We start from the raw sequence: 25546 nt of genomic DNA on the forward strand, positions 1-25546 counted from the left end.
CTGATTCACAAGCTTCGAGTGACTTCATCTGAATGTAAATCGACTAATTTGTAGTACTAGAACTACCGCTCCCCAATCACTGAGGCGACGACAGTAAGGCGTGGGAAGAATATGCTTGTAGCTTGTCTACCTCGTTTACCTATCCCGAAGTAGGTTCAACCTATCACAACCATTGCACGTATTCCCCAAGCAGTAGGCAACCAAGTGCAAGGCGTTCATTCAAAAGTCCATTTCCCCGTTGCCTTTGCGTCTGCGAGTAATATCAATCGTAAACAAATAAATTAAACATCCATCGCTTGTTTGCGGGGTAGCTACAACCCCTACATCCAGCATGGTAGCAGCAGCACTGTTGCCCTTAACCCGCGATCGTTTCTCATGTCAATACCTGATTTTTTGTAGAACAGCAGTTCTGCTATCACAAATCGCGTTATCAGGAAGAACTCCTAAATGACTCAATGTCTTCTTAGTTTTGAGTCGCATCGAAGAAGGGAATTCCTTCATAAACTAAACGATGTGCATCTTTCTTGAGCTTCGATGTGTTGTGCTCCATGATGACAACCGATCGTATCGGTCGCTTGTAGCAATTGACTCAAAATTGGCCGTTCCAATATCAGCTGTTGGCACGCGAATGTATTATTATTATTGAATTGATGCGCCCGACTTGCGTAGTTGCTGCTGGCGGTTCAAGATCATCGTTAGGGCGATCGTTGAGTAATGTTAAACGATCGTACGTACAGTCTGTGTGGTTAAGAATTGGCTCCAAATTTTTGCTGCGATCAACGATCAAGAAGGATGGCTGATAAAATGAGATCGTATGTCATGCGCCCAACAACCAAACTTGTTTGGATGGTGTTCCTACACCTATCTCCTATTGCCTATTGACTAATATCACGCTTTGTTGTGTTTACGGTACCTGTTATCGAAATGGTACCAACATGCTTCCACCATTGGCAACAGTAACGATCCTTTGACCATGTTTGATCATCGCATTTGATCGTTTGGCACCATTTTAAAGCGCTTCATTGCTCTCTATACAATCGATTGTACGATTCGTATGGACATGCGAATATTCGCAAATGGTGTATCTATGCTTGAGAACAACAAACTTTGGACTGTTGTTTATCCTCGCTTCTAGTACCTTCGTACCTATGGAAGCTCCCCTTTTAACCAAGATATTTTCACCTTCGCTTCAATACTGAATATGATCTCTACTTTGATGACGTCAGGTTTACAGAGAATATTTGTACAGCGGTAATGAGATCGGACAATGTGAACCGTATCCTGGATTGCAAAATATTTGCTTGGATCATTTCTACGCATTCAATAGGGATAAACGAATAGGGAGCAAAAGTAGCTTGAGAAACAGTGACTCTGTTAGTGACGTCGTTGCTCAGTCATACAGCATTCCAGCAGGACGAAAAAAATTACATAACCAACCAAGAAGCATTAAACATAGAAACCGGTTCCAATGTTTCACGGCTGCAACAGCAGTATCCCAGCAGTTATACGATCTTTATGGCCTCCTGTAACCATATCTTTCATGCCACGAAACAGAGAACAGAACAGAAGCCCCGCGAACAGGGAAGAACTTTCGTTTTCTTACGATTGAGTGCTGACTGAATGAATGCCGCTTGTTCAATGCGCAAAACGGTGTTGCAGCGCAATATTGGTAAACTGTAAACGCTAGAAAAAACGTCAAACAAAAAAGTTCCAGCATTTTCTCTGGTTGCCACAAACAAATTTTGCACCGGTGTGCAGCTCACCGAGTCTCGTTAACCGGTATAAAGGGCTCATAAATAACATCTGCTCCACAGGCCTTAACTTTAAACAATCAATAGTAAATAACCGATAATGCTAATCTTATGCAATGCTTTCCTTCGTACATCCGTGACTGGAATTCTTCTAATCTTGTGGATGCATCTCCTACACGTGCATACAGATGCAATGCCTTGCCTTGGCCGCACGGAGGCTGATAGTAGGTTGCTTTTACCTAATTTTCCATTCTAGGCACAAAATGCCTCAAAACAAGCGCGATTGCACGCTATCAGTCTCGCTTAGCTTGAAACACAATCGTTATCAGTCAAGTACCTTAGAAATGGGGCTCATTTGTCACGTGTGCGCTGTTGAAACATCGGAAACGAAAACTGAAAACTAATTCAATCCATTAAGTATCCGGTAGCCCAGCGAGAGCATTTATTACCCAGTAGCGATACGATGTTTAATGTTGTTTCAAGTGTGGCGCAGTTGTGGACAACTTTACTCTTGACCTAAGTTAATGAGACGAGTACCTTAACAATCAAATATTGTTTAGCGCGGTATCTATCGAACCGTTGTGCTGCTCCATGTATCAAACATGCGCGTGTTTTTTTACCTCTATTTTAATCTAATCATATCTTGCAATTCGGTTTATCAATAATTGCAGACTTATTGGCTAGTGGCACCGCGAAGTATGCCGGTACCATTTCGCGACTATTGTCGCTATCAATCGTGTATTGGTTTGCTTAACGCACCAACACCGTCTTTACGCGTGGAAGCATACTAACGCGTATTACTTCCTATATAGCGCACTATGGGCCCGTCGTTACGATGTGAACAAATTAAAATATTTTTGTATCATCATCGCGCATGACCAATAGTCGTTTACGATTTACACAAAAAATGATCACAGAAAACACACAAATATAAAAGTTGAATATTACACAAGTGCAGTACAATTGTTCTGATTACACATCCACGAATTACATGAGTTTACGGCAATACCCCAGCACAGCACTCTGTATTGTTATTTAAAAATTTAAATCGATCACCACATGTGCATCCGCGACCAGTGTGCCGCTGAGAGATGCGAGGCGCCTATTTTCTCGCGTACGCATCCATTCGTGGGTTGCCCGTGCTCAAGACGAACGGATGGACGAAAGCATTTAAGCGGCTCGTTGAGGCACAGCGCCAACTTAGATCGAACGTGGGTACAGCGTGGTACGGTGGTGTTTAGAATTTCGCTCCGCCACTTTCGAGACACGGTGGCGATCGACACCGGCAGGCCAGTAAGCGATCGACAAGAAGCGAGGCAAGTGTTTTTTCTGCAAACCGATTCCGTTACTGGCTAGGAAAAGTGATTTAATTTCTGGGCAGCATTATAAAAATGGTGTACATGTGTGAGTGAGTCAGTGAACTAGGTATAGTGTTTTCTTATCTAAAGTGTTTTTTTTTTCTCCATCACGATGCGAACACGCATAGTTTCCTTATTCTTGAGATTAGTTTTTGGCCATAGCGAACAGTGTGCTAAAAAGTGGTGAAAGAAGAGCTTTGTATCATCATTCATGCAGGCACAAAACGTTACAGACATGGCATAGTTGACAAGGGATTTTTCTTTATCAGTTGCTAGTTGCCACACTCACAGGGCGGCAGATGTTCGATACAGTGGGCCATAAGCGAGCCGATAGTTTTGCACACTTTTCCTTTATAACATTTGTATTCGCTGTGAAATGGTTTTAAAAAAATGCGCAGTTGGCAATATATAGTTGGTGGTGCCGGTGCGAACTACTAGTTGCAAGTGTGTATTCCCTTTGCCAACGGTTCCGATCAATCTGTTTTTTTTCTGCAAAACGAAAACATCCATTCGCTTCCCTCTGCATAAATAGACGGTCCAATAGGCAAAACAAAGGAAACACGTAGCGCGCGGCCATGGCCTGACCGGGCCCGGTGCCGATGATCCGTTTAACGACTTGTTTGTCAACTGGCGTGATGCAAATACACTTCTTTAAGGATAAGCCGGCATGATATCATCGAATTTCCTGTTTCATTTTCCCGATCCTCCCATTCTCATTGCTAACGATTAATGTGGGTTTTTTTTTGTTTCCAATTTGCAGATCAGTGTGCGTTGTCTGTGGTGCAGTGTGTTTGTGAGCAAATTTGTCCCAGTTCCCTATTCCGGAACGGTTTTGCAGTAAAATGAACCCAGCCGCAATTGCGCACGGTGGAATGCAACCGATAATTGAGGAATATTTTAAACTGATTCCATTCTAGCGAGCGAACGAACAGAACAAGCTAGTACTAAGCTAAGCACCTTACAAATCTCTTCCCAACATTCGTTCATGGCTGTGATAAAACGTTGAAAAAGCAAAAACGCCTCGCGTATACACCCCGGTCTTGTCATTCCACCGAACGAACGACAAAGCAGAAAACTTTGTGCAAGTAAAATAGTGCTGTGAGTAAAATTAAGTTGCAGTTCGCAGTTGTGGCTTCGAGTATTATACGCATCATCAGGCCAGATATTATATGTGTGTGGTCGCTGTAACGCGCGACGTGATATTGAACTATTCCCAGACGCCAAAATGACGGGGTAAGTGCCGGTGGCGTTACGTTCACATACTCTCGGTGATCTGCACCTCGTGTTCTGGACGAGAAATGTCAGCGCCACTTTGGGCTTGTGTGGTGCACAGGTCGCAATAAATGTCCAGCAGAGTGTTGAAGCATCATGTTATCATTTGCAGATAGTGAGGGAGATAAATCTTTCATGTGGGTTTCCGTGTCTTTTTCCACACTTCTCTCTCCAACAGGAAAGACTCGGTGGTGCTGGTGGACAAAGAGACGACGCCGCAAATTATGGCCACCGGTGAGAAGGGTGTGACGCTGGCCACCGTTGAGAGTCAACCGAACAAAGCGGCCGAGCGTGGCAAGGCCATGCGCCAGGTGATAGCGGCATTCGTGGCCAACATCGGTACGATCAACACCGGTCTCATCTTTGGCTTCTCGGCCGTGGTAATTCCGCAGCTGCAGGCGTCGGATTCGCTTATCCCGGTCGATGAAAGCCAATCGTCATGGGTCGGTACGTATCATCGTCGTATTCCATGCGCAGCAAATCTTTGCACTAAGCGAATCTCGCGGTTCAGGAAGTAGGAACATTACAAGAGGCGTGCGCCGCGCCTGCTCTCTCCCTTCGGCGAAGTGACTTGCCGCTACCGGATACAAGGACATCGGAAGTCAATCACTTCGCTACGATACGTGTGTAAGTGTGCGGTCGTGAGGCTCTTCGTGTACAGCCAGCCACGGCTAAATTTAGCGAGTCTGTGCGGATTCGAACCGAGCTCGCGTGACGTGTCCGTATGTTCACCGTCTCCCACGTCAGCTGATCTGATGCAACAAACAATATTGCTTGCCGCCATCGTGAATCGTGCATTAACTTCACAGCGGCACCTGCTTACCAGCAGGTTCCCTAGCACCGTCGTACACGGCTGCGAAACACAGACAGATCTTTAACCTTTGCTCTCAGTAGCATCCCGGTACGTCTTTGGCGTCGTTTATGGTTGACCAACACCCGCAACCGCCGATGGTGATTGAAAAGAGATGCACTTTCTTTGTCAACAAGTGTGCACATGTTTTGTTTCAACATCGCCAATGGACCAATACCCGGTATGACAACTGTTTTCGAACAGTACGAATGATCCTAAGCATTTGACGAACGCGTTTCCCCATTGACTCATCATTAGTACGCGCTTTTCGCACTGAAGTGACCCACATATTCAAGACAATGTATGATAACTGCTACGAGCTGGTTTCCTGGTGCTCATCACTTAGTTGATTGCTCGTGGAAACCGGTTCGTCTATTGGCAACATGCAATGACCAGTGTCCACGGGTCGGGAAATGATCTCGATGGCATCAGCAGCGAAATGGTGAAGTATCGCTTATTAATATATTTTTAGCTCAATGTAACACGACAAATAAACCGACGATGTCTTCGAAGTGGTTGGTCGATTGAGCACTATCGTTGTCTACCGAAGCACAACCCGTGTATTGGTCACTTGTTTTGTAACTGTGCTTCCGACTCGTGGCGCAGAGCTGAGGCGAAAGCCACGTGTCGGTTATTCTGGGCAATGAATATTTGACGAGTTCGTCGCCGTCTACGTTTCTCTGCCCGAGAGCCACAGGAAGCGTTCGAAAGAACACTTCAACTTTTTCGCATGGCAATTTCCAGGCTGAGCATGGCCTTAGTCTAATCTGCACCGGAAGAGAAGGGAAGATTACTAATTTGCCCCTTCAACACCGGTTACATTTGAACTGCGCGATTCGCGAAGCGTTTCATTTATGGCTTTTTCTTTTTTTTGAGTACCGCGTGCTATCGATCTACTTGATATAGACAGCGCTCACCAAACACAGCTGATTGATAATAGGGGAGACATAGCGGCATTAGGGAAAATAATTGTTAAGACAATCAACATTGCTAAACGATTGTCCACCCGGCGAGTACGTTCCATTGAACGTGATGATGATGGTCATTTATCTGTGGCGTTTCGCGCTTTACCCTGACCCAGTTTCAACTTTGTCCCTCCGGAGGGTGTCCACCGTTTGTCTGAAGCCTCAAGTCAATGGTCGAAACATCGAGAGCTCGCGCCGCCATGGTGGCCATCGTTCTATTGATTTTGCTTTGCGTCATGCAGAGCAAATCATATGGGAAGGACGCATCCTTTCGATACCGCCCGCATGACCACACACCCGGTTCGAGCTAGTTCCAGTTCTGCATTGTTGGTCAATGGCTCTACTGGCGATGACGCGGCATCCCGTTTGTACCACCTACAGTGATAACGATCGGGCGCGAAGTTACTGCCAGCTCGTGAACAATTCATCAAATACTGCAAGACATCGAGAAGTCGGCCCATTCGTCATGTAGATCTCGCTTAATTACTATCACGCATCTGCTTCATGTCGTCTAACTTTTACGCATCACTGACAAATCGATGTCCTTCAAGTCAATTCTGTCTCAACGTTTAGAAGTACTACTTGCCAATGGGATCATACCTTTACCGGAGTCTTCGATCGTAAAAATAAAGCGGTTCATAATGTGCTAGCCTGTGAAGAGGGCACAAGAAACAGGATCTAAGATAAGGTTTGCGGCCCGGTAGACCGTCAAGTGCCTCAGAGATGGGTTTGCGAATCATTGTTCAAATTCACACTCGGTTTATCGGTCTCATCCAAAGTTCAAATGCACACGCCCTCCAATGACGACAACCTGCTGACATGTGAAGCCATCCAGGTTTTCTTGACACACATTCGCACAATCGCTCACTGATTCGCCGCCAGTCCATTATCCTTGCGTAATGAATAGACGATAAAATTTTGACACTCTTGGTCGTCAAGTTGAAGAGCGAAACTCCTAGTCGCCAGAGTTGGTCGGCAACTGTGGTTATAAGGATTCTTAACGATTTCATACGCACTCCAACTCCATTTCCTCGCCACACCGTATGAAGAGAAAAGACCGCAAAAAATGCCCGTCCATCAATCTTGGCGTCATGCGTAACGCACACAGTCGAACTAACGCGACAGCGTGTTGTCAATGCACTCGAGGGCGTTGGATATACCATTGCTTGACTAACCATAAACTGATAAGAAAGCTGAAACTGGCGGTGGATTGTTGTTGTGAGTGGAGTGTATATGTCCACAAAAGATGGTAGAGAGGAATCCGTGGAGGTGTGATGAAATTTACGATAACGCACATCACACGTGGTAGTTAGTTTGTTTACAAGCGAAAGGGAAAAAGCAGTTCAACTTTTGCGTTCACCAACATTTGAACCAAAATTTGCTCAACAAAATGGGCATAAACCACAAAAATGGTTTTATCAACGAAATCAGCAAACGGAACGAAGTATTTTCGTTTCCGAAGTTTCATTTGCATATTATTACACTGCTGTATATATGCATGAGGTAATAGTTTTGTTTTCCAGACAGTTTTCCAGGTATAAACATTACTGTCTCTTGCTATTGTACCAGAGTTTTGTTTTTACACACAATGCTACAGAAGAGTTCATACTGAATACGATCCTACCAATCTTGGATCACTTTTAACAACCAGCTGGACAGCTGATCACGTTGTTTATGTATGGTGGTGTCGAGTTTTGCAAAAAAAAAACGTACATACCAAAGCGTCCTTACTGATGGCTCCACATGACTTGCGTCTACTCGAGATTGTATTCCCGTGATCTGATTCATCATGACGTAATCCACCCCGAAGCAGCACACTCATTTCTGTTCCTTCGTTTCTCCTCAGCGTCCTTATCAGCTATTGGAACCCCGATCGGATGTCTGCTGAGCGGCTACGTGATGGACAACTTCGGACGCAAGAGGGCACTGATAGCAACGCAGATTCCGACGATCATTGGCTGGATCGTAATCGCTTGTGCGTCAAACGTGGGGATGATCTACGCTGGCCGCGTCCTGACCGGCTTCGGTTCGGGTATGGTTGGTGCCCCGGCCCGTGTCTATACGTCGGAAGTAACTCAGCCACATCTGCGCGGTATGCTCTGTGCTCTCGCTTCGACCGGCATCAGCTTGGGTGTGCTGATCCAATACACGCTGGGTGCGTTCACGACTTGGAAGTTCCTGTCTGGCGTATCGATAATCGTCCCGGTAGCCGCCCTCATATGCATGCTGCTTATGCCCGAAACTCCCAACTATCTCGTGTCGAAGCAGAAGCCCGAAAAAGCACGCAGGAGTCTGGCACGATTGCGCGGTTCGAGCTACAACATCGATCGTGAGGTCGAACAGTTGCAATCGTTCGCTGCCAAGACAAACGCAAGTGGCAAGAAGAAGCTTAGCTTGCGTGAAACGATTCAGGCACTAGTACATCCGTCCTGTCTGAAACCATTCGCCATCCTGACGATCTACTTCATGATGTATCAATTCAGTGGCGTCAACACGATCACGTTCTATGCGGTAGAAATCTTCCGAGACTCGGGCACCAAGATGGATAAGAATACCTGCACCATCCTGCTGGGCGTTGTACGGCTTATTTTCACTATAATTGGTGCTATTCTGTTGCGTCGTTGTGGCCGACGTCCACTGACGTTCATTTCCGGCATCGGATGTGGTTTCACAATGGTTGGCCTTGGTGTGTATCTGAAATTCAAACACGAGTGGGATCTGGCTGATCCTCCGATTGAACCCACTGCCACGTGGTTCCCGGTCGCTTGCATCTTCATCTTCATTATCACCTGCACGGTCGGCTTTCTGGTCGTACCGTGGGTCATGATCGGTGAGCTGTACCCGATGAAGGTGCGCGGTTTGGTTGGCGGTTTCACGACCTGCATGGCACACAGCTTCGTGTTCATCGTTGTCAAAACATATCCTTTCCTGACGCACGTGCTAGAACGCCACGGTACCTTCATCCTGTACGGATGCTTTTCCTTCGCCGGTAAGTTTTCGTTGAGCATTTTATTTAAATCCCTTTTTCTTGCGGTTTTGTTTTAAACTTTCTTTCTTTTTTTTTCTTATCCTAGGTACTGTCTTCTTCTATCTTTGCTTGCCGGAAACAAAGGGAAAATCATTGCAAGAGATTGAAGACTACTTCTCAGGCCGCACCAAGACGCTTAAGAAATCGAAACCGGATAGCAACGATCAGCAAGATGGTCAGCAGCTTCTTGCCAACGGTACTAAACCATCAGTGCTTTCACCTCAAAAGAACACATTGCTTCCGTAACAGAGTATGAAATGTGTCGTCCAGCCGGTGCTTAGAGACAGATCTGCCCTCAAACACAGTTAAAGCACCAGCACCGGCTGTTGTTCCTAAGTCACTAATTTTCTTAAGATTCTTTTCTGTAATAAGAAGTTTACGTACATTCTGCAGAACAGGCAATTGCTAGTTGACACGTTTGAATGGAGAAACCGAACTTTATCGATAGGATATTTTATCTTCCGTATATTTTACCCAGTCAGACACTAAGTATTATTAGTAACACATATGCGGTAGGAGAAGAGTTTAGTTAGGATGTATAATTTATAAGAAAAACGAACGATCCAAAACGGGTAGACGAACGAGATGATGGAAAACTGCGTCCGAAACTCTACTCACAAGGACCAACCATAAAGGGGGAAAATCAGATAAATTGATAGACATTGATAGATACGGTCAAATCGACATAAAAATGCTGCAAATGATATCTTCAAACTATATATAGAAACATTCGCCAGAAGTGCCTGAAATCTGAAGGGGAGCTGAAAAGTAGATGTTGCATCTCGTAGTCTTCACAAAAAGACATGGACAGTACTCGGTCGTTACAAACGCACATCAAGCCTGTTGTAGTACTTAAGGAATAGTTTTAGAAAAACCAACTAGGCAAGCTCATACATAGTATACATCACAAACGAAAGCGCAATCAATCAAATGGCAATGAGATTGCACTGATTCCCTGTGAAACGTTTCATATGTACACGACCAAACAATAAAACACCAATTATTCAATTAAATGCCGTCTTTTGGTTAACGCGATTTTCACTTTCCCACACAAATGAAATTAGCACTTTCGCGATAATTAAACAGTTCAATATTTTTCAACTAATTTGCACTCTCAAAGTTCTTGATCAATCGAACTATTCATTCTAAACGATGATAACCAGAACAAGTAAACATAGACATAATAATCGTGTACTTACTTTAGGCAATATGTCCTCCTTAACACCTTCGTCGAACTTTGTCTTTGTAGCCAGATGTTATATTCATTGCCGGAATTTAATTTCCGTAGTATTTGGGATGTATATCGCACATAGAAGGATACATTTCGAACTCTCCTTTCTCATCCTTTTTTATATTTAGTTGTTTTTCTCCGTTTTCTATCCTCGGCATGCCACAGATCTTTCTTCGGCTGAATCATCACCTTGAAAGGACCGAAAGACGGAGCACAATCACACCGTAATACTCTCTCCGCACTGTTCCTGATCCTTCCTTACTGTGGGTTTTGTGGTTTGGACCATTCTACGCTTAGAATCAGATGATCGTAACCATAACCATTGAGAATTTCAATTGCAGTAGCTGCATCACGGCGGGAACGGAAATGAACGTAGGCGAAACCTTTGCACAGTCCGGTACTTTTGTCCCGCGATAGGAACATCTTGGTGTGAGGGCCGAACTTCTTTACCAGTTCCTCCAAATCAGCTTCCGTCATAGCTTCGGAAAGGTTCGAAATGCGAATTGCACTAGTATCGTCACGTCCGCGCATCGCACCACCAATACCAGCCTTGCCTTGAGTTTCCTTCATGTGTGGCGGAACATATTTTCCCGGTTTGCTGGATGTTGTTGTTTCCGGTACCGCTGAAAAGAGAATTATCCAACCGATTTGATTAGCCAAAACTTGTTCATATTGCTAGCTTGAGTTTGTGTCAATACACTTACGAGCTGCTGCCGGCTTCGTAGGCTTATCGAATGAACTGTTCTTGTACGGACAGTGGAATGACCAATGCTCGCCTTCGCAAGTACGACACTTGACGATGTTCTTCATTGAATCCAAAGCGTTTTCATTCTTTTGTTCCTCCTCCTTGTTGGTGATGAACTGCATAAAAACATCTTCCGAGACCATGGTTGTTTGTGGATTCGGTCCTGGACGATCACCGGCCGAATCGCCAAACTTTGCCAAATTCTTCCGTCTGGCCACACACTTCGGTACCACAATCCGGCTGATTTTATACGTGCGCACCACCTTTACCTTCTTATCGTCCTTGTTGTACTTGTACTCGGTTACGATCTTTTGTCCATTTTCGATCACTTCCGATGGTAGTGGGAGCGACGCCGTGTCAGACTCAACTTCATCGGCCCAAGAAGATTTGATATCGTCCAGTGCTGGCATAGTGCTGGCTTATGATGATGATATCTGTAATTCAGATACAAAACCTTATTAGAAAAACTTTTCCGGGATGCAAGAAACTTGCAGCATCTTCCTTTGACAACCCTGTCGTTAGGCAAAAGTAGAAACGTCATCTGCTTCACCAGCAGCATGTGCTTGAACGCCGAAAAAGGTGTTTCTTCCTATCTTTTGCCACACATTTTTAATTTTCCACTAGACCATACTTACTAAACAACACTTACCCCTAACACTCGGAGTTATCACCGATGAAACGCAGCAAATAATCCGTTATTTGTGTACGGAAATTGTGAATGCGGTCCACCTTGATTTCGTCACTGGATTACAAATGGCAGATGGTTGTCAAAATTGACAGCACAAGCACGCACAAAAAAGTTCCACAGGCGAATATTCTTGCAGAAACATATTCCGTTATCACATTTGAATCGTTCAATTATTCCAACCGTTTAATTATTCCATTTTTATATTAATGTTTGTTGCTAAAAAGTTCAGATATAATTTTAAATTTTGCTTATTTTCAACATGTACGAATAGACCGTAGATGTCATTTGCTGCAGTATCGATGGCGGATCGACCAGTAGAGCTGTTGTATTTGGAATTATGGACAAGTTCAATTATACAGCTTTACATTTGCACAAAATTCTTGCTGAAGGGTGTTTTGGAAGGTAAAAAGGAACCTATGGGGACAGGAAGTATTATATAAATTAACTTCGCTTCGATAGTTCCGTAGGATTATACCAATACTACAATCAGCACATCGTTATCAAAAGCATCCCTTACAATAGTCCTGACTATGCCTACCAAGCTGTTCTGAAAGAGCACCACATTCTTTCTCAAATCCGCCATCCACGAATCATACAATATCTAGGATACTTTCAAACTTCCGACAGTTGGAATATTGTACTGGAGTTTGCGGAACGCGGTAGTTTGGCTGCTTTTCTCGAACGGCGCTCCGGTGAGAGGGCTTTCCTGAATCAACACACCGTAATGGTGAAATTTGGTGACATAGCGGACGGACTTATCTATCTACACAAGAGAAATGTTATTCACCGTGACCTAAAACCTGCCAACATTCTGATTTGTGTGGACAACAGATTGAAATTGGCTGATTTTGGTGTATCAAAAATTATGCACGATAACGACTTCAATCGAACAATCATCGGAACACCACTTTACATGGCACCCGAAGTAGCTCGCGGCAAGGATTACGATTATAAGAGCGATGTATGGGCGCTGGGCATTATTTTCTACGAACTTTGCATGCTGGAACACCCTTTCGTGAACTGTTTCGACAAGGGTCGGAAGCAGAAATTCCGCGTACCACAAATTGATTGGAAACGCCATGGATACTTTCCCTCTGTGCAGACGCTATGTGATATGATGATACAGAAAGATCTAACGAAGCGCTGGACGCTGGAAAACATTTTGAAGGAATTTCGCATACAGCAGTTAATGAATCGAACGGCGGTTTAGTGCGACTTTCCACTGCGTATATTTCATACACTTCTCGACCATACCATTTAACCAACTCATCGTATAATGTATCTGTTCCTATCAGAGTTGTTAGTCGGCTTCTGAACCATTATTACCTAGAGTAAATAGAAAACAAAATGAAATATATGTTCGTTAATAGCTGAAATTGTCCATTCGCTTTAGATGCCCTTCGGGATCGCTTTCTGCAAAAAAACTAAGATTGAGAAGGAGGGAAGTCGTTACCGTTCAAAATGTCGCCGGTGATCTGACCAGATTGTAGCATACGATTGAGCCGTTCCACTTCCGACAGAGTTTTGGCGCTCTTGAGTGCTTCCCTAAGTATTTGAATTTCTTCTGGACTGGCGTTATGGACAGCTTGCTTTTCTGGCGTTGTGCTTCCGCCCGCTCCGGGAGGTAATGCTTGTTTTGCTTTCCTGCTGATTTCCTTTAATATTTCTTTCCCCTTCTTCGACTTGAACAGGTTGCCTGCCGCATCGCGTTCCTTTTGACGAATCTTACGGAAATCTAACAGCCGTAGAGTAGGGAAACGAAATGCAACATACTCACGGTAGTGTTGCTTGGTTGAGACAGGATTCGTTAACAAACTGAGCGTCTCCAGGTTTGGCAACTTTGTTAGTGGTTCCAAGTCACCGATTTCCTGAATGTTATTCCCAGTGAGAATAACGCTTTGAAGGTTGGGGAGCGATTCGAAGAGATTTTCACCTATTCTTCTGTAAATCATAAGACAACTATCGGTAAACATGTTCACAAAAGCACTCATGAGTAGACCTACACAATCCGGTTGTTGTTCAGGAGAAGACATTTTAATCTAGGAAGTCGCGGGAATCCATCCAGCTTGCGGATATCGTTATCGGAAAAGTCAATCGTGTCAAACTGATCCAGGGTGGCACCCATATTCTCGATTTGTGGTATTTTGTATCCTGAAATAGGCGGTAAAGCATGAGTTCCGATGGGACAGTGGCGTATAATTCTTGGGACTTTTTTAACTTACCACGCAAATCCAATTCTCGGTCGCGACATGGATTCATGTACTGCATAGACTGATTTATCAAATCTGGCGTAAGTTTAACCATTTTAAACAGTACTTTTCACAGCAAATGGTGGAAAGAAAACAGCACGCCGATTAATGTTTTTGTTTGCAATTTGACGCTTCTCGATCCGCAATAAAACGCTTGCAACGCTTCATCCAACAACGAGGTGATAAAAGCTAAGATGGCTTTGCACCGGTCGTAATTATCACGCTTGCCAGTCGGACGGAATAGCCAAACATTTTGCATTGGGTTTTCGGGATCAGAAATTAATAGTTTGTAGGATTGGTAATTATTTCTAAATTTGTAGAGCCTGCGGAATGCATTTGCTGTCGCATTTTACTGTTGTTGAGCAGCGTTTTCCGCGGACCTATCTCATCTATACTCGTCTTTGCATTTTGGCATTTGACGTGCACCGTTTATGTACCGTAGTTGACATCTCGCCACAAACAGCAAGCGAGAAGCTTTGGATGAGAAAGAAATCGAAGCGCTTGTATTCACCAAAAATATTTACACTTTTTAGCTCATCGTTCACGTTCGGTTATCATCCTCATCATCAGTGCGAAAGGCGCGCAAAGCTAAACCGTTGTCCTAAGACCAGCGTTTGGAAGGCAATTGCGCTAATGCGAACGCGCTGGCATCGTCGGACGGAATAATATACTTGGCGTGTGCATACACCGATTCGATGGAACTGATGAACTCAGAGGCAGTAAGTATTAATGTTATGGGCCGCATCCGTACGAATCACTAACAGGTCACTTCAATGTTACTACCGTTGCATAGAAACCGAAATCGGCATCGAATTTGCAGAAAGAGGAGCTGGTGCTGATATTCGAGGAATATCAACAAAAGGGAAAGCTGGAAAACCTAGACGACAGTAAGGAGCGTCAAAAGTTTTGGATGGACGCAACACAACGGTTGAACAAGATCGAAGGTGGCACGGTGAAATCATGCTCGAAATGGGTGAAGTATTGGGCGGATGTGCTCATAAACCTGCGTCGGAAATGTCGACTAGTCGTGGAGGGCCGATCCAAGCGGATTGGACCTACTCCGTTCGAGGTACGCATCATGCGTGTGGGCAACCTGTACGACGTGCTGGAACAGTGGACGAAGGCGGTCGAGAATGGCAGCGAGATGGGCACGATGCAGAACGTCGAGGAGGAGTACTACCCCGAAGACACCGGCGTGCAAAAGGAAGAAATAGTGGTGGAAAATTATTCGGAGGATCCGCTAGACGAAGAGTTTGTGGCCAGTTTTGCCAAGCCGGTCGAAGAGACCGCTCAACAAAGTATCACCACACAGTTGCACATACGAAAACACTCGTCTGAGGTCTACAAGCCATTGGTTAATCCGCCCCAGACGGAGTATGTAGAGCTGACCACCCTGCACAATGCAACAAGCGAGTTTTTACGACCTAAGGGTACCATCACCATAGGGCAACCACAGGCCCGGTTGAAGGAGAACCTGAAACGTACTACCGAGAAGCTAGAAACCGTGATGAAGAAGCGGAAAATTGACGACTCCCAGTTTGCCATCGCCCAGGCACTCACGAACATGTCCTCCGCCATATTGGCCCTTTCGAACAGTATCAACGATTTGGCACATGCCTTCACGAACGGCACCATGCAGTGAAAGCAGCACGCCTGTGGTAACGAAAACGCGTTGATTACTGAGTAAGAATGCACCGCAATGTATGGACGATTTTTATTTGTATTATTTTAACTATGTGTGTTTTGTGTACGAGCGTAACCGTAATTCCTCTGTGGCAGAAAACCGACGAAAAAGGGTACACGAAATAAATGTATCGTTTTATTTCATAATTTACAGTCATTCTTTTCGTATATGTATCACAATAATGTTTTCAGTTTGTTTAATGTAATTAAGTAAACGCATGGAAAGCGTGGACCCCATGGATGAGGGTCAACACACCAATACTTAACCTATCTACCATTCTCCTACTACGACGGCGTCCGATGCGTACGCTTACACTAATCTGCTACGCGTATTGTGTTTGAACAAATTCAAAACAAACAAACAACAAAAAAAAGCATTACACATATATGGCTCCCGAAGGGTAGAGAAAGTGAATATGCTGGTGTACGAACCTGGGTAGGCCACGAGCGAAAATGGTGGCCCGTACATGCGCGCCAACGATGATGACGATGATGTGCGTCAAATTTCACTCTTACTCGTCGGGAATATTATATCACTTTGGCTTAAGAACTACCAATGCAAAATTCTTCCAACTTTTTGTTCAAAACAAATTCAAAAGTGTGTTGTACTCCTCCTACCCTCCCTTTTACCCCCCCTGCACCCACCATTGTTCCGCGGTGGTGTTAAAATCGTCAAACGTACACGTGGTACCTGTTCGGCGGTTAGGTTAATCGCTAAACCGAGCTAAATGGGACACACAACTACAAAGGTACTAACGCACTACGAGCAAATATGGAACGGGCAGTGTCGAATATTTCACAGAAATGATTTAAGGGAACGACACACGGTGACGCAAAGGTTCACCGAACAGGAGTTCTGGGCTCACGCACAAAGGGCGAGCGAAGTGTTGTGTTGTTGTGCTAGAGGAAATTAACTACAAGAGTCCAAGGTGGGTTGCTACAGGCTAGAAGGCACGCTAGAGGCTAACTACGCGAACAGTAACATTTGTAAATCACATATGACGCGATTTGTTTCCTGTGTCCTCGCGATGGCGTGGTGCTGAGTTTGTTGAAATCTGGCTGAGCTGGGCTGAGTGAGATGCGGTGAGATGATGACGACGACAACGGCGACAAAGACGTCCTTTTTACCGTTTGCAGTTGTCATAGAACGAATAGGAACCGCGGCTGGCAATATCGGCGTATTCGCGCTTCGGCGCGCACAGTTTATTCGGGTATTCAATGTTCCTTTTTCTGGATGGAGAAAGATAAAGATGTAGGAAAACGATCCTCGGTCAGTTTGTTTTATCCGTGACGCTTACAATAGAGTTACTTACTCTCGTGAGGGCATTTGCATCGTTTCAACCTGTATCGACTTGACGTACAGATGGCTATTACACCAGAACAGACATAAGGTGGTCGGCTCAAGTACGTTCATGTCGTGTGTCCATGCCAGCTCAACCTTGCGTATACGATCACCGAGGTCGTGCGGATTGGTGACCACCACCTGATAGGTCGTACCGTGTTCCAACCGGGCGGTCCCTTTCGGCGTCAGATCGATGTTCCGTAGTGCTCCACGCTCGGAAAAGATACCGGCCGTTAGATGGCCCTGCACCCATGGTTCCGCCACTTTCGGTTTGGCCAACTCGACCGTAAAACGATAGTGACGCTCTGTAAAACCCACCAGCAAGAGAGAGAGAGAGAGAGAGAGAGAGGGAGAAAGTTTGAATTAGCAAATCAATCAACACGCTAGATTCAATTCCATCAATGAAAACTTACGGCAGAATGGGAAATCACGTCCCGTGGCAAGGAAATATTTTCCCGGTTGTGGTGCTACCGGTACGCTGGAGGAACCACTGATGACATCGTTCTCGGACACATTCTGACGGGTAGTTGTGATGGGCAGCGAGGCATGATAGCCCATCAGTGCGCAATTACCCGACGTGCACTTGAAGCAGTTGCCGCTGAGGAAATGTTGATAGGACGGACATCGATGTGCTGTGGAGACGGAACAAAATACGATCATCCTAATCTTTCCTGCAGAGCGATGAGTTCCAAGATCACTTACCAACATAAGGACACTTGCCGTTGATACTATCAATAAACAGCTTGATCGCGCGGATATGATTACAGGCGAGTAGTACTCGTGAGGCTTCCTCAATACCATCCTTGATCAGCGTCAGTGGAATCGTAGCGGCACCTTCCTGGGACAACGCACAACCCGGCTGTTCCTTCCCGTTGTTTGGATAGAAATCAAGATGGCCACAGGCGTGTGACATTCCGTAGCCAGGAATTTCCAACCGAAACACACTTCGACCATCCGTATGGATAACATCGACGAGCGTTGCGTCGGATGGATCGAGCCGTACAATGGGTCCCATGCCTTGGAAGTACGGTTCGGCTGGATCGAGTCCGGTTATTCGCCCCAGCCCCGGAATTCGTTCACCGGCGTACGCTGCCGTGTGTGCTCCTAGCGAATGGCCAATCAGATGAACATCCTCGAATTGTAGTCCGCGATACTCTTGCAGCTTCCTGATAAGATAGGCAATCTCCAGTCCGACGAGACGCGTGTTGGCGGTCGCCTGCGTGTAGAGCGGCAACGAACCACCGGCCCAATCGACCACTATCACGTTTAGACCACCGCGCGTGATCAGCTCATCGCGCATCTCGGACACCCAGTTCGAGAGCGGCGTATCGATGAACCCGTGGATGATGAACTTGGTCGCCCAGTCTGGGTTGAAGTGTGACTTCACCAGTGTATCCTTTGCTTCCGCTTGCAGCAGCTGACCATCGGTTGGGTTCTTCTCGGTGTACAAGATAAAGCGTGTGTTGATGACACTCCGCGGTAGCGGAAATACGTTGAACGGCCGGAAGATCAAGTGGTACCATTCCTTGGTGATGTTCAGACACCCAAGCTCACCGTAACATCGGGTCATATTCTCATCTGCAAAACGTGCGAAAGATGCAATGCATTTGATAGATTAGAGGGAAAGCTTCGCAATGCCCGTATTTGGGTTATCGACGACACGTTTGACCCGTTTCCCTGCTTAACTTGCAATTATCACCGAGTGACCTTCGCGTGCAGCATCGAACACGCTGGAATCAATTTCCATCTAAATCTTGGGACATCTTCAGCTTGGAAATGAAGGTGTGCAAAACCAAGGCCACCCAATCCGTCTGTGACTGGCGGGAGCAATGAGGAAAGCATAATCCAATGCAATCGCCACACGGAGTCGGCGGCGGTACTTAAATCGCTCTCACCTTCGATGCAGATGAATGCAGTCTGTTCTCAGATATTGTTCGCCGCGGGTTTCAACAACGGCGATTGAACGTGGTGGAAGCCCCGATCCGTTACCTAACGATTCATCTCGAAAACCATTCCCAGCCATTGGAAATGACTCGAAGGAAGCAAAAACTCGCACATGTGTGTAACGTAACTGGGGCACCGAAGAAAGAGAGGCATATTTACGCGTCTCAAACGACACGACACATCGTGCGAAAAGGTCTAGATGTTCCTTTTGCATTGAGCTATTAACGACTATCGATCGTAATACGATGTTGCGATCAAACGACATTACCCCCTTTGCAAGTGACCAAATTTATCTAGAGGATAACCATAACCCATTCCGCTCTTGTTGTAAGGCTCTAATGCGCGAAGAAAAGCCCATCGACCATGGACCATGGTTGATTAACAAACATAATAAAAAAACCCTCATAATTAGCTCGCTTCATTCGCGAAGCTTTCAGATCGCAGCCAAACAAAACAAAAAAGAGCGCCGAATGGATGTCGCCACACTGGTGGTGGTACACGCATTAGGAACAATATGGGTTCCCGCTCGATGAGTCGATAAAAATAACGCTCGCTTTTGCTTCAAAACCGGCGAGCAAAGATATCGCGGTTGAAATCTATGTCAAGAAAGCATAGGAGAACACCTGACCTTCGGGCGCGTCTTGCGTACAGCATAACCTTAGGAAACCGAGAAGCTCGCGCTCCACTCAACAGCTGATAGAGTTGAGCCCCGAACACTATCCCTCTCTTCTCTTCCTAAGCCGATCTGCGATGACATTGAGGCGAAGAACAAAAACAAGATGTCTTTCCACTGTAGCTTGTACCCAACGGTTAGCATTGTAGTCGGATTGCCGCTTGTTATCATAAAGCAGTGATTGCATTGGTCGGTAATACTTACATGGCAACCAGGGAAGGTTGATGTTGTCCATCCGGGCCCAGTTGAGCGCATCCAGGGGACCTGCCAGACCGGGATCAACCGAGCAGATGATGCTTATAGCTAATAATGATGAAGCTAGAAAGCTCAACATCGTTTTGGTGGGTCTGTAAATAAGGGAAACAATGATGAAAAACTCATTGAGGAGCCGAGTGATAATAACTTAATTCCTGACACACACACAAACAAAAGGTAATCGTACTTCCTCATATTGTTAGACACATTGAAATTAGCAGTTTGCTTAATATTAGCTGGAAGGAAATAAAACTCCCCATTTTAAAAGGTAACAAGCGATGACGCAGACCTTCCATAACCCGTAACAAACGATTCCATGTCAGTCACCGGCAGAATGACAACAACAACAAAAAACACAAAGGGAAGTACACTGCACGGTGACGGGTGTGATCATTAATAATCATGTGGCACCGTTGCGCGATGACGATGACGGCACAGAAAACGAAGATCCCGTCGTGAGACAAACCGCGAACTCCAGTCCGGTTCAGCCAGTTGAATGTTCCAGTCCATATCTGCTCCCCCGGGGGAGGGGGTTTCTTTCACACCCTTGCGGTGAAGTCTAGAGTGTTGTGTCTTGTAAATATTTGGAAAGGTCGACTGGTTCTCTACTTCCCTGCGCTGGACACGTTTGGCTTGGGGCACAACGATGGGGAGTTCTGTTGTTGGTAAACATTCTTACATCTTCGAGAAGCTGAACGGCAATTTGAGAAAAGAAAGGCGCAATTCCATCGCCATCGATGCTTGAAGTTTGGATGGAAAACTCCATCCACTAAACGGCTTGTAACATGTTTTGATCGTGTATAGAATTAGTCGATGATTTAATAAGCATTGTGTACGCGAACAATTGAAGCGCACATTTCGCAATCGTTGTCACCGGGGTCAAGCTGTACACGGTGTTTCCACTCATTCATTAAACGAATTGAGAAATCCACTGCGAGCGGTCGTATGTGCCGGGCACTGTCGCTTTGATCGACGTCAATTAAATGAACGATTCAATGAAGCATCCGATGACGATGCACGTACAATTCCTGGGCTTCTGGACATGAAGGAGACCATGTCATGTAGAGATACACGAGAGAAAAAAGCATACACGGCGAGATTCGATCGCACACTTGCAAGCGTGCCCGAGAAAGTAAAAATCAAGTTGCAATTGAGAGTTGATTGCGCGATTGGCAAGCAGATCCCGAATAGGTCGACCCGTTACCCGTTGGTGCGAAAAGAAAGTCAAACCGCCAGCAACTCAACCGGACTGGTTGGGAGCTTTTAAATGTTACCGTGCCACCGCCATAAGCGAGCGGGTATGGTGACGGTTGATTTGCAATTAAATAATACCTAATGGTCCCCGTCCGCCGTGCTCCCGTGGGCCAATTCGGTTCCGATGTCGTAGTCGAATGCGGAAAACATTCCCCACCGCGGAATGATTGCTAAATTAATTAAATTTTGACTATGGTGCTCGAGTGCAAAATTAATTTGTATTCGGGCGCATTAGAAAGCGATCGTTGCGTCCACTCGAAAAGAAAAGAAAACGCACACGTCCGCGTCAGATTTAATTATTCTTTCCTACACTGTTGCAACCTGGGTCATAATTTAATGCAGTCCTCGAATGCAGTTTGCACCCACACCCGGAATGCCCACTGTTTGAGCAAGAATGATGATTTTATGGAAGTGTGTCAAACAGAAACGCCGTCTGCAAACAAAAGACTTGCGCGAGCGAACTATGCATATTAGGCGACGAACCTGCAATAGGGAATTCTACGAGAACGTCATACGGGCATTTGTCGCGCGTTCGGTGTTAGGTGGAAAATGAGTAAATTTATTTCCAAGTAAGCTTTACATCCTGCTGTACATGACACGATGTGTTGGTTGATTTACATTTTTGGTCAAATAACTTTTGCAACCCCCTTTCACAGTTGCTTAACCGCATCGCCCTAACGTTGCCAGCGTAAAGGTACCTTCGCTTCGCGTACTCCACAAACAAATGCACTCGATCGAACAAAGTTTGTGGCGTCGCTTGAGCGTGCTGCCAGAGCAAACACAAAACACAACAGCAAAAGGTGAAAATAAATCGGAGCAAATTGCCGCGACCGAAGACTGCTTTGCTGCCTTCCCCCGCTCGTCATTGGCCGCAGTGAGTAGCTTCGCACACCCGTTTAGGTTGCGGATTATATCATCCCAAGTGTGTGGCCGAACCAGGTTAAAGTGTGCTGCCCCCGAGCCGCTCTAAAACTTGGCAAGCAGTCAAGCGCAAGCAGAAGGCCTAGGTGTTACCCGCGCACGTACGTTACACGGGCCGCCAGCCACGGATTGACACAGTTTGTTTCGGAGTCCTACCGACCTACTGTTTGCCTTTGAACTGCATTTGATGAAAAACCTGTCGAAGTGCGACGTATTTCGGTGCACACAAGGTGCATGCACTGCGTCTGCTGCCAACCTTTTTTTCTTTCTTTTCGTGATCACACACTTTTCTAGCTGAAGACAATAGAAAAGACACTTCATTATGTCCATGAAAAGCGTAAAACACATCTTCCCAACTGTTCCAAACGTATTGCAGATCCAAGGGATGATTTTCGGTAATAGCATCTCGCTTACGAAACGGAGATTTGTGCCCCTGAAAAAATACGCAGCACAGCACCATCTTCACCCATGCAAAGGATAGCGTTGGGCAAAGAGCGTCACGCAAAAGCCAAATGCTTATTGCGAGTACGCGTGCACTTCTGGTGTGTTGCATGCAGAAAATTGGCATTGCGCTGCACTCCCATCAACGGCGTTTTGCAACATAGTCTCTAATGTTCACTCACACCCTTTAGGTGCCATCGTTTTTGTCATCACCGTTGTGTGGGTCCGACAGGAAAGACACGAACTCTTACTAGCGCACTAGCCTACACTTTTCTACTTCCTGCACACTTGGCAGGATCAATAATGACATCTCGCAAACGATCATCTCAGGAAATGAGTTCGTGATTTCATCTCTCACTTCCTTCCCGTAAGGCTCACCCGACGGGCACATCGACCAGTCTTCCGTTTCCTGTCATTAGCGCCGACAAAATGTGGCCTCTTCTCGTTTGCGTTTCCAGCACAGAGACAGGTTCGGTTTTCGGATCGTTCGTCGTAAACACACACAGGTGCGCGTGCGCATACGAAGACACCCTTTCTGCCAAATATCGTCAGCAACGATCAATCAACGAGCGATCGAGTACACCTAGCCTTGTCGTCACAGGTACCGTCACAGGTACTCGCTCGTTTTCGAATTCGAATCGCGTCCCAACGTTTGAAGTGTAGTTTCGCTCGCATGACCGAAAGCAAAAACTTCGAGAAGAAACGATCAAACAATCGGACGATGAGTTGCATTGGTGGTGGATCAGTTCTAAATATTATGTCTTTTATTAACGGACCACATTCGTACAGCATTATGGGTCGTTTCTTGTGGGCTTCAAATTAGGTCGAGTTGTCAAAAAAAAAACAACAGAAACCTCTCCTTCATTTTGTTGCGGTTGGTTATTTGCTTACGAGGAGGAGCTGTTAAAAAAAGTTGCAAAGGAGTGGATTCTTCTTCGATTCACATTCGCAATGTTCACCAATGCTTGAACACCTCGTTGAGTCGAAACGTAAACAAACGTTACGTAAGGCCATTGGTTGGGTCTCCTCTTCGACCTGACTGTGCTAATGTACATCTGCCGCGTCATTCCATGCCGTGAAGTCCACCAGCAAATGAAAGTGAAACTGAATCAATCTGAACTTACGGGAAAACTGGCTTGTGTCTGTTATACGAATTATATCAGGATCGTTCTAATCTTCATGCTCTAATCAAGAAGAACCCAATGTTGGGCCATTTTTGGAGCGATACTTACGTTTAAGAAACAATGCATCAAATCTGCAGGGTCTCACTTGCAGTGCAGTGAGTGTGAACGAAAGGTGGCGGCCACAATTTTTGTTTCGGGAAATGTGCTGATGCGTTGGGTTAGGGTGAGTACGTGGGATTACTAAAGCTGACTGCTACAGGTTTCGTACGACGCGTGCACTGGACGGGTTTGCTACAGAAAAGCAGCGTTCGAGCAGCGTTTGAAAGGAGAAAGAGAAGACAGAGAGATATAATCAAATCCCTCCTAGGGATGCACACAGAGCTGAATTTCTTTGTTTTTCTTTCTTCACCAAAATGTGAAGGAAAACAATATGCACGTTATGTGGCCAACCCGTAGCCGTAACTTGGTAGCACCAATTTTACGAGGTCGCAAATATAAAATCACACTTTGATCGGTCGATCAGCCCGGTGTCTATTGGTTGCTGGTTTGGTGCAGCACCAAAACGGTGGAGTGGAAAATCGCACAACACACGGGGTGCGTGCGCGTGATTTGGTGTTTGCGTTTCGAAATCTGTTTGTCTGCCTATATGCACTTTGATTGCAATGTTTCCTACTCACTGCAAACCTTTCTCTAGTTTTTTTACACACACGCGCACACACACACACGGAGATAGAGCGTTGTTCGATTTCGATGCCTCACTACGGGGGGAAATATACGAGAAGCTTCACGATGTTGCAACCTTTCGTTGAATATCCTTTTCCTTGACAAGTGTTCACATCCACATTTAAGATAGCACCAGCAATCGATACCGCGGTCTGTGTGTTGTTTCTTGTGGTTTGAACGAAACGCAGAAAACAAATCTCTCATGTTTCACGAATCATTTCCGCGATCAATATTAATTAGCGCCAACTCTACAGAACTTAGCGCTCAGCTCGACCGAAAGCTCTTAGTCTTGTGTGCACTTCCAACACTCTTTTAAATGATACTAAAATTACACTTCCTTCTCGAAATTAGCACCAACACAGGCACGGCAACGATCTTGCTATTTTGTGATATGCAATGGAAAACGCAACCAAACTCACTCTCACAGCGGCTGGACGAAGCGGGAAAAATGGGGGGTGTGTGCGCCCAGCGCGAAAATCCTCGACGACGTTTGCACACTTTCACTGTCTGCGATTGAATGAGCCGCCCATGGTGGATTCTCCCCAACATCATATAAGATATTTAACCCCTTCCAGTGCGCTTTTTCTTCCAGCTGATTCTCCAGTGCGCACACTGAGGGTATTCAGTGAGCACACCTTCCGAGTCCGTTCGTGCTCTCAGCGCTGGGCGCTTTGTGTGAGAAGACTGTTTGAAACGCTTGAAAACTCAACGGAGAAAATGAGAAGTTGAGAGAGTTAACCCTTCAGGTAGATAGCCGTGTCTGTTTAAAGGTGGGCGATGATGGCTATTTTTTCCTATTTTTTCCAATCCAATTTGAAGCTGTTTAAAATGGATTCCGAATGGAAATAAGATTGTTACTGATTTAAAGCTCCTGGCAGCATTCCACTCTTTCACGTGCCTTCAATGGCTGCGATCATTGGGGTGTCCCAACGAATCCAGATTAGCCAACACGCACTAATCCTAGCAGCGAAGTTGTGGGAAGTAAGCTGGAAAGGGGGCTCGTCCTGTGGAAGTGGACGTTCATTTTACTTGCTAATATGCCACCGGTC

At 45.6% G+C, this 25546-nt stretch overlaps 6 protein-coding genes across 8 annotated transcripts; 3 read left to right on the forward strand and 3 right to left on the reverse strand.

The window, feature by feature from the left end:
* The first annotated feature begins 2872 nt into the window (after positions 1–2872).
* Positions 2873–10237, forward strand: LOC125768236 (facilitated trehalose transporter Tret1-2 homolog). Its single transcript, XM_049435616.1, has 5 exons — positions 2873–3155; positions 3870–4342; positions 4560–4828; positions 8043–9185; positions 9271–10237. The coding sequence occupies exons 2-5, from the start codon at positions 4335–4337 to the stop codon at positions 9468–9470; spliced, it is 1620 nt and encodes a 539-aa protein (XP_049291573.1). The 5' UTR covers positions 2873–3155; positions 3870–4334; the 3' UTR covers positions 9471–10237.
* Positions 10238–10554: 317 nt separating this feature from the next.
* LOC125768254 (eukaryotic translation initiation factor 3 subunit G) lies at positions 10555–11980 on the reverse strand. Its single transcript, XM_049435652.1, has 3 exons — positions 11850–11980; positions 11160–11634; positions 10555–11078 (listed from the first exon to the last, which is right to left on the reverse strand). Exons 2-3 carry the CDS (start codon positions 11608–11610, stop codon positions 10714–10716), a joined length of 816 nt encoding a protein of 271 aa, XP_049291609.1. The 5' UTR covers positions 11611–11634; positions 11850–11980; the 3' UTR covers positions 10555–10713.
* A 171-nt stretch (positions 11981–12151) lies between these two features.
* LOC125768252 (serine/threonine-protein kinase Nek2-like) lies at positions 12152–13098 on the forward strand. 2 transcript variants are annotated; one of them, XM_049435648.1, is made up of 2 exons: positions 12152–12290; positions 12356–13098. In XM_049435648.1, the coding sequence occupies exons 1-2, from the start codon at positions 12167–12169 to the stop codon at positions 13096–13098; spliced, it is 867 nt and encodes a 288-aa protein (XP_049291605.1). In that variant the 5' UTR covers positions 12152–12166. The 2 variants fall into 2 exon arrangements, with proteins under 2 accessions (XP_049291605.1, XP_049291606.1); XM_049435649.1 differs by having other exon boundaries at positions 12158–12290; positions 12348–13098.
* LOC125768255 (probable U2 small nuclear ribonucleoprotein A') lies at positions 13081–14376 on the reverse strand. 2 transcript variants are annotated; one of them, XM_049435654.1, is made up of 4 exons: positions 14111–14376; positions 13892–14039; positions 13342–13829; positions 13081–13214 (listed from the first exon to the last, which is right to left on the reverse strand). In XM_049435654.1, the coding sequence occupies exons 1-4, from the start codon at positions 14190–14192 to the stop codon at positions 13189–13191; spliced, it is 744 nt and encodes a 247-aa protein (XP_049291611.1). In that variant the 5' UTR covers positions 14193–14376; the 3' UTR covers positions 13081–13188. The 2 variants fall into 2 exon arrangements, with proteins under 2 accessions (XP_049291611.1, XP_049291610.1); XM_049435653.1 differs by having other exon boundaries at positions 13109–13829; positions 14111–14263.
* Positions 14377–14554: 178 nt separating this feature from the next.
* LOC125768251 (uncharacterized) lies at positions 14555–15967 on the forward strand. The gene is made up of 2 exons (XM_049435647.1): positions 14555–14856; positions 14931–15967. Exons 1-2 carry the CDS (start codon positions 14833–14835, stop codon positions 15777–15779), a joined length of 873 nt encoding a protein of 290 aa, XP_049291604.1. The 5' UTR covers positions 14555–14832; the 3' UTR covers positions 15780–15967.
* On the reverse strand, positions 15935–25255 carry LOC125768235 (pancreatic triacylglycerol lipase-like). Its single transcript, XM_049435615.1, has 7 exons — positions 24917–25255; positions 23883–24065; positions 19984–20126; positions 17865–18740; positions 17576–17794; positions 17134–17467; positions 15935–17050 (listed from the first exon to the last, which is right to left on the reverse strand). Exons 3-7 carry the CDS (start codon positions 20111–20113, stop codon positions 16945–16947), a joined length of 1665 nt encoding a protein of 554 aa, XP_049291572.1. The 5' UTR covers positions 20114–20126; positions 23883–24065; positions 24917–25255; the 3' UTR covers positions 15935–16944.
* Positions 25256–25546: the final 291 nt, after the last annotated feature.

This window comes from Anopheles funestus, chromosome 3RL (genome assembly GCF_943734845.2).
Source record: "Anopheles funestus chromosome 3RL, idAnoFuneDA-416_04, whole genome shotgun sequence".
NCBI classification, from domain to species: Eukaryota; Metazoa; Arthropoda; class Insecta; order Diptera; family Culicidae; genus Anopheles; species Anopheles funestus.

Bases quoted from the DNA above. Each gene is read 5' to 3' on its own strand.
- LOC125768254 (XM_049435652.1), bottom strand. From the start codon at position 11,610: ATGCCAGCACTGGACGATATCAAATCTTCTTGGGCCGATGAAGTTGAG. The intron at 11,079-11,159 runs GTAAGTGTATTG...TTCTCTTTTCAG, and splicing joins TACGAAGCCGGCAGCAGCTC to CGGTACCGGAAACAACAACA.
- LOC125768251 (XM_049435647.1), top strand. From the start codon at position 14,833: ATGGAACTGATGAACTCAGAGGCA. The intron at 14,857-14,930 runs GTAAGTATTAAT...ACCGTTGCATAG, and splicing joins AACTGATGAACTCAGAGGCA to AAACCGAAATCGGCATCGAA.
- LOC125768236 (XM_049435616.1), top strand. The intron at 4,829-8,042 runs GTACGTATCATC...GTTTCTCCTCAG, and splicing joins AAGCCAATCGTCATGGGTCG to CGTCCTTATCAGCTATTGGA. The intron at 9,186-9,270 runs GTAAGTTTTCGT...TTCTTATCCTAG, and splicing joins CGGATGCTTTTCCTTCGCCG to GTACTGTCTTCTTCTATCTT.
- LOC125768252 (XM_049435648.1), top strand. From the start codon at position 12,167: ATGTCATTTGCTGCAGTATCGATGGCGGATCGACCAGTAGAGCTGTTG. The intron at 12,291-12,355 runs GTAAAAAGGAAC...ATAGTTCCGTAG, and splicing joins GCTGAAGGGTGTTTTGGAAG to GATTATACCAATACTACAAT.
- LOC125768255 (XM_049435653.1), bottom strand. From the start codon at position 14,192: ATGGTTAAACTTACGCCAGATTTGATAAATCAGTCTATGCAGTACATG. The intron at 14,040-14,110 runs GTAAGTTAAAAA...CGCCTATTTCAG, and splicing joins CCGAGAATTGGATTTGCGTG to GATACAAAATACCACAAATC. The intron at 13,830-13,891 runs GTAGGTCTACTC...TATGATTTACAG, and splicing joins CTGAACAACAACCGGATTGT to AAGAATAGGTGAAAATCTCT.
- LOC125768235 (XM_049435615.1), bottom strand. From the start codon at position 20,113: ATGTTGAGCTTTCTAGCTTCATCATTATTAGCTATAAGCATCATCTGC. The intron at 17,795-17,864 runs GTAAGTGATCTT...CCGTCTCCACAG, and splicing joins CGGCAAGTGTCCTTATGTTG to CACATCGATGTCCGTCCTAT. The intron at 17,051-17,133 runs GTAAGTAACTCT...TTCTCCATCCAG, and splicing joins ATGCAAATGCCCTCACGAGA to AAAAAGGAACATTGAATACC.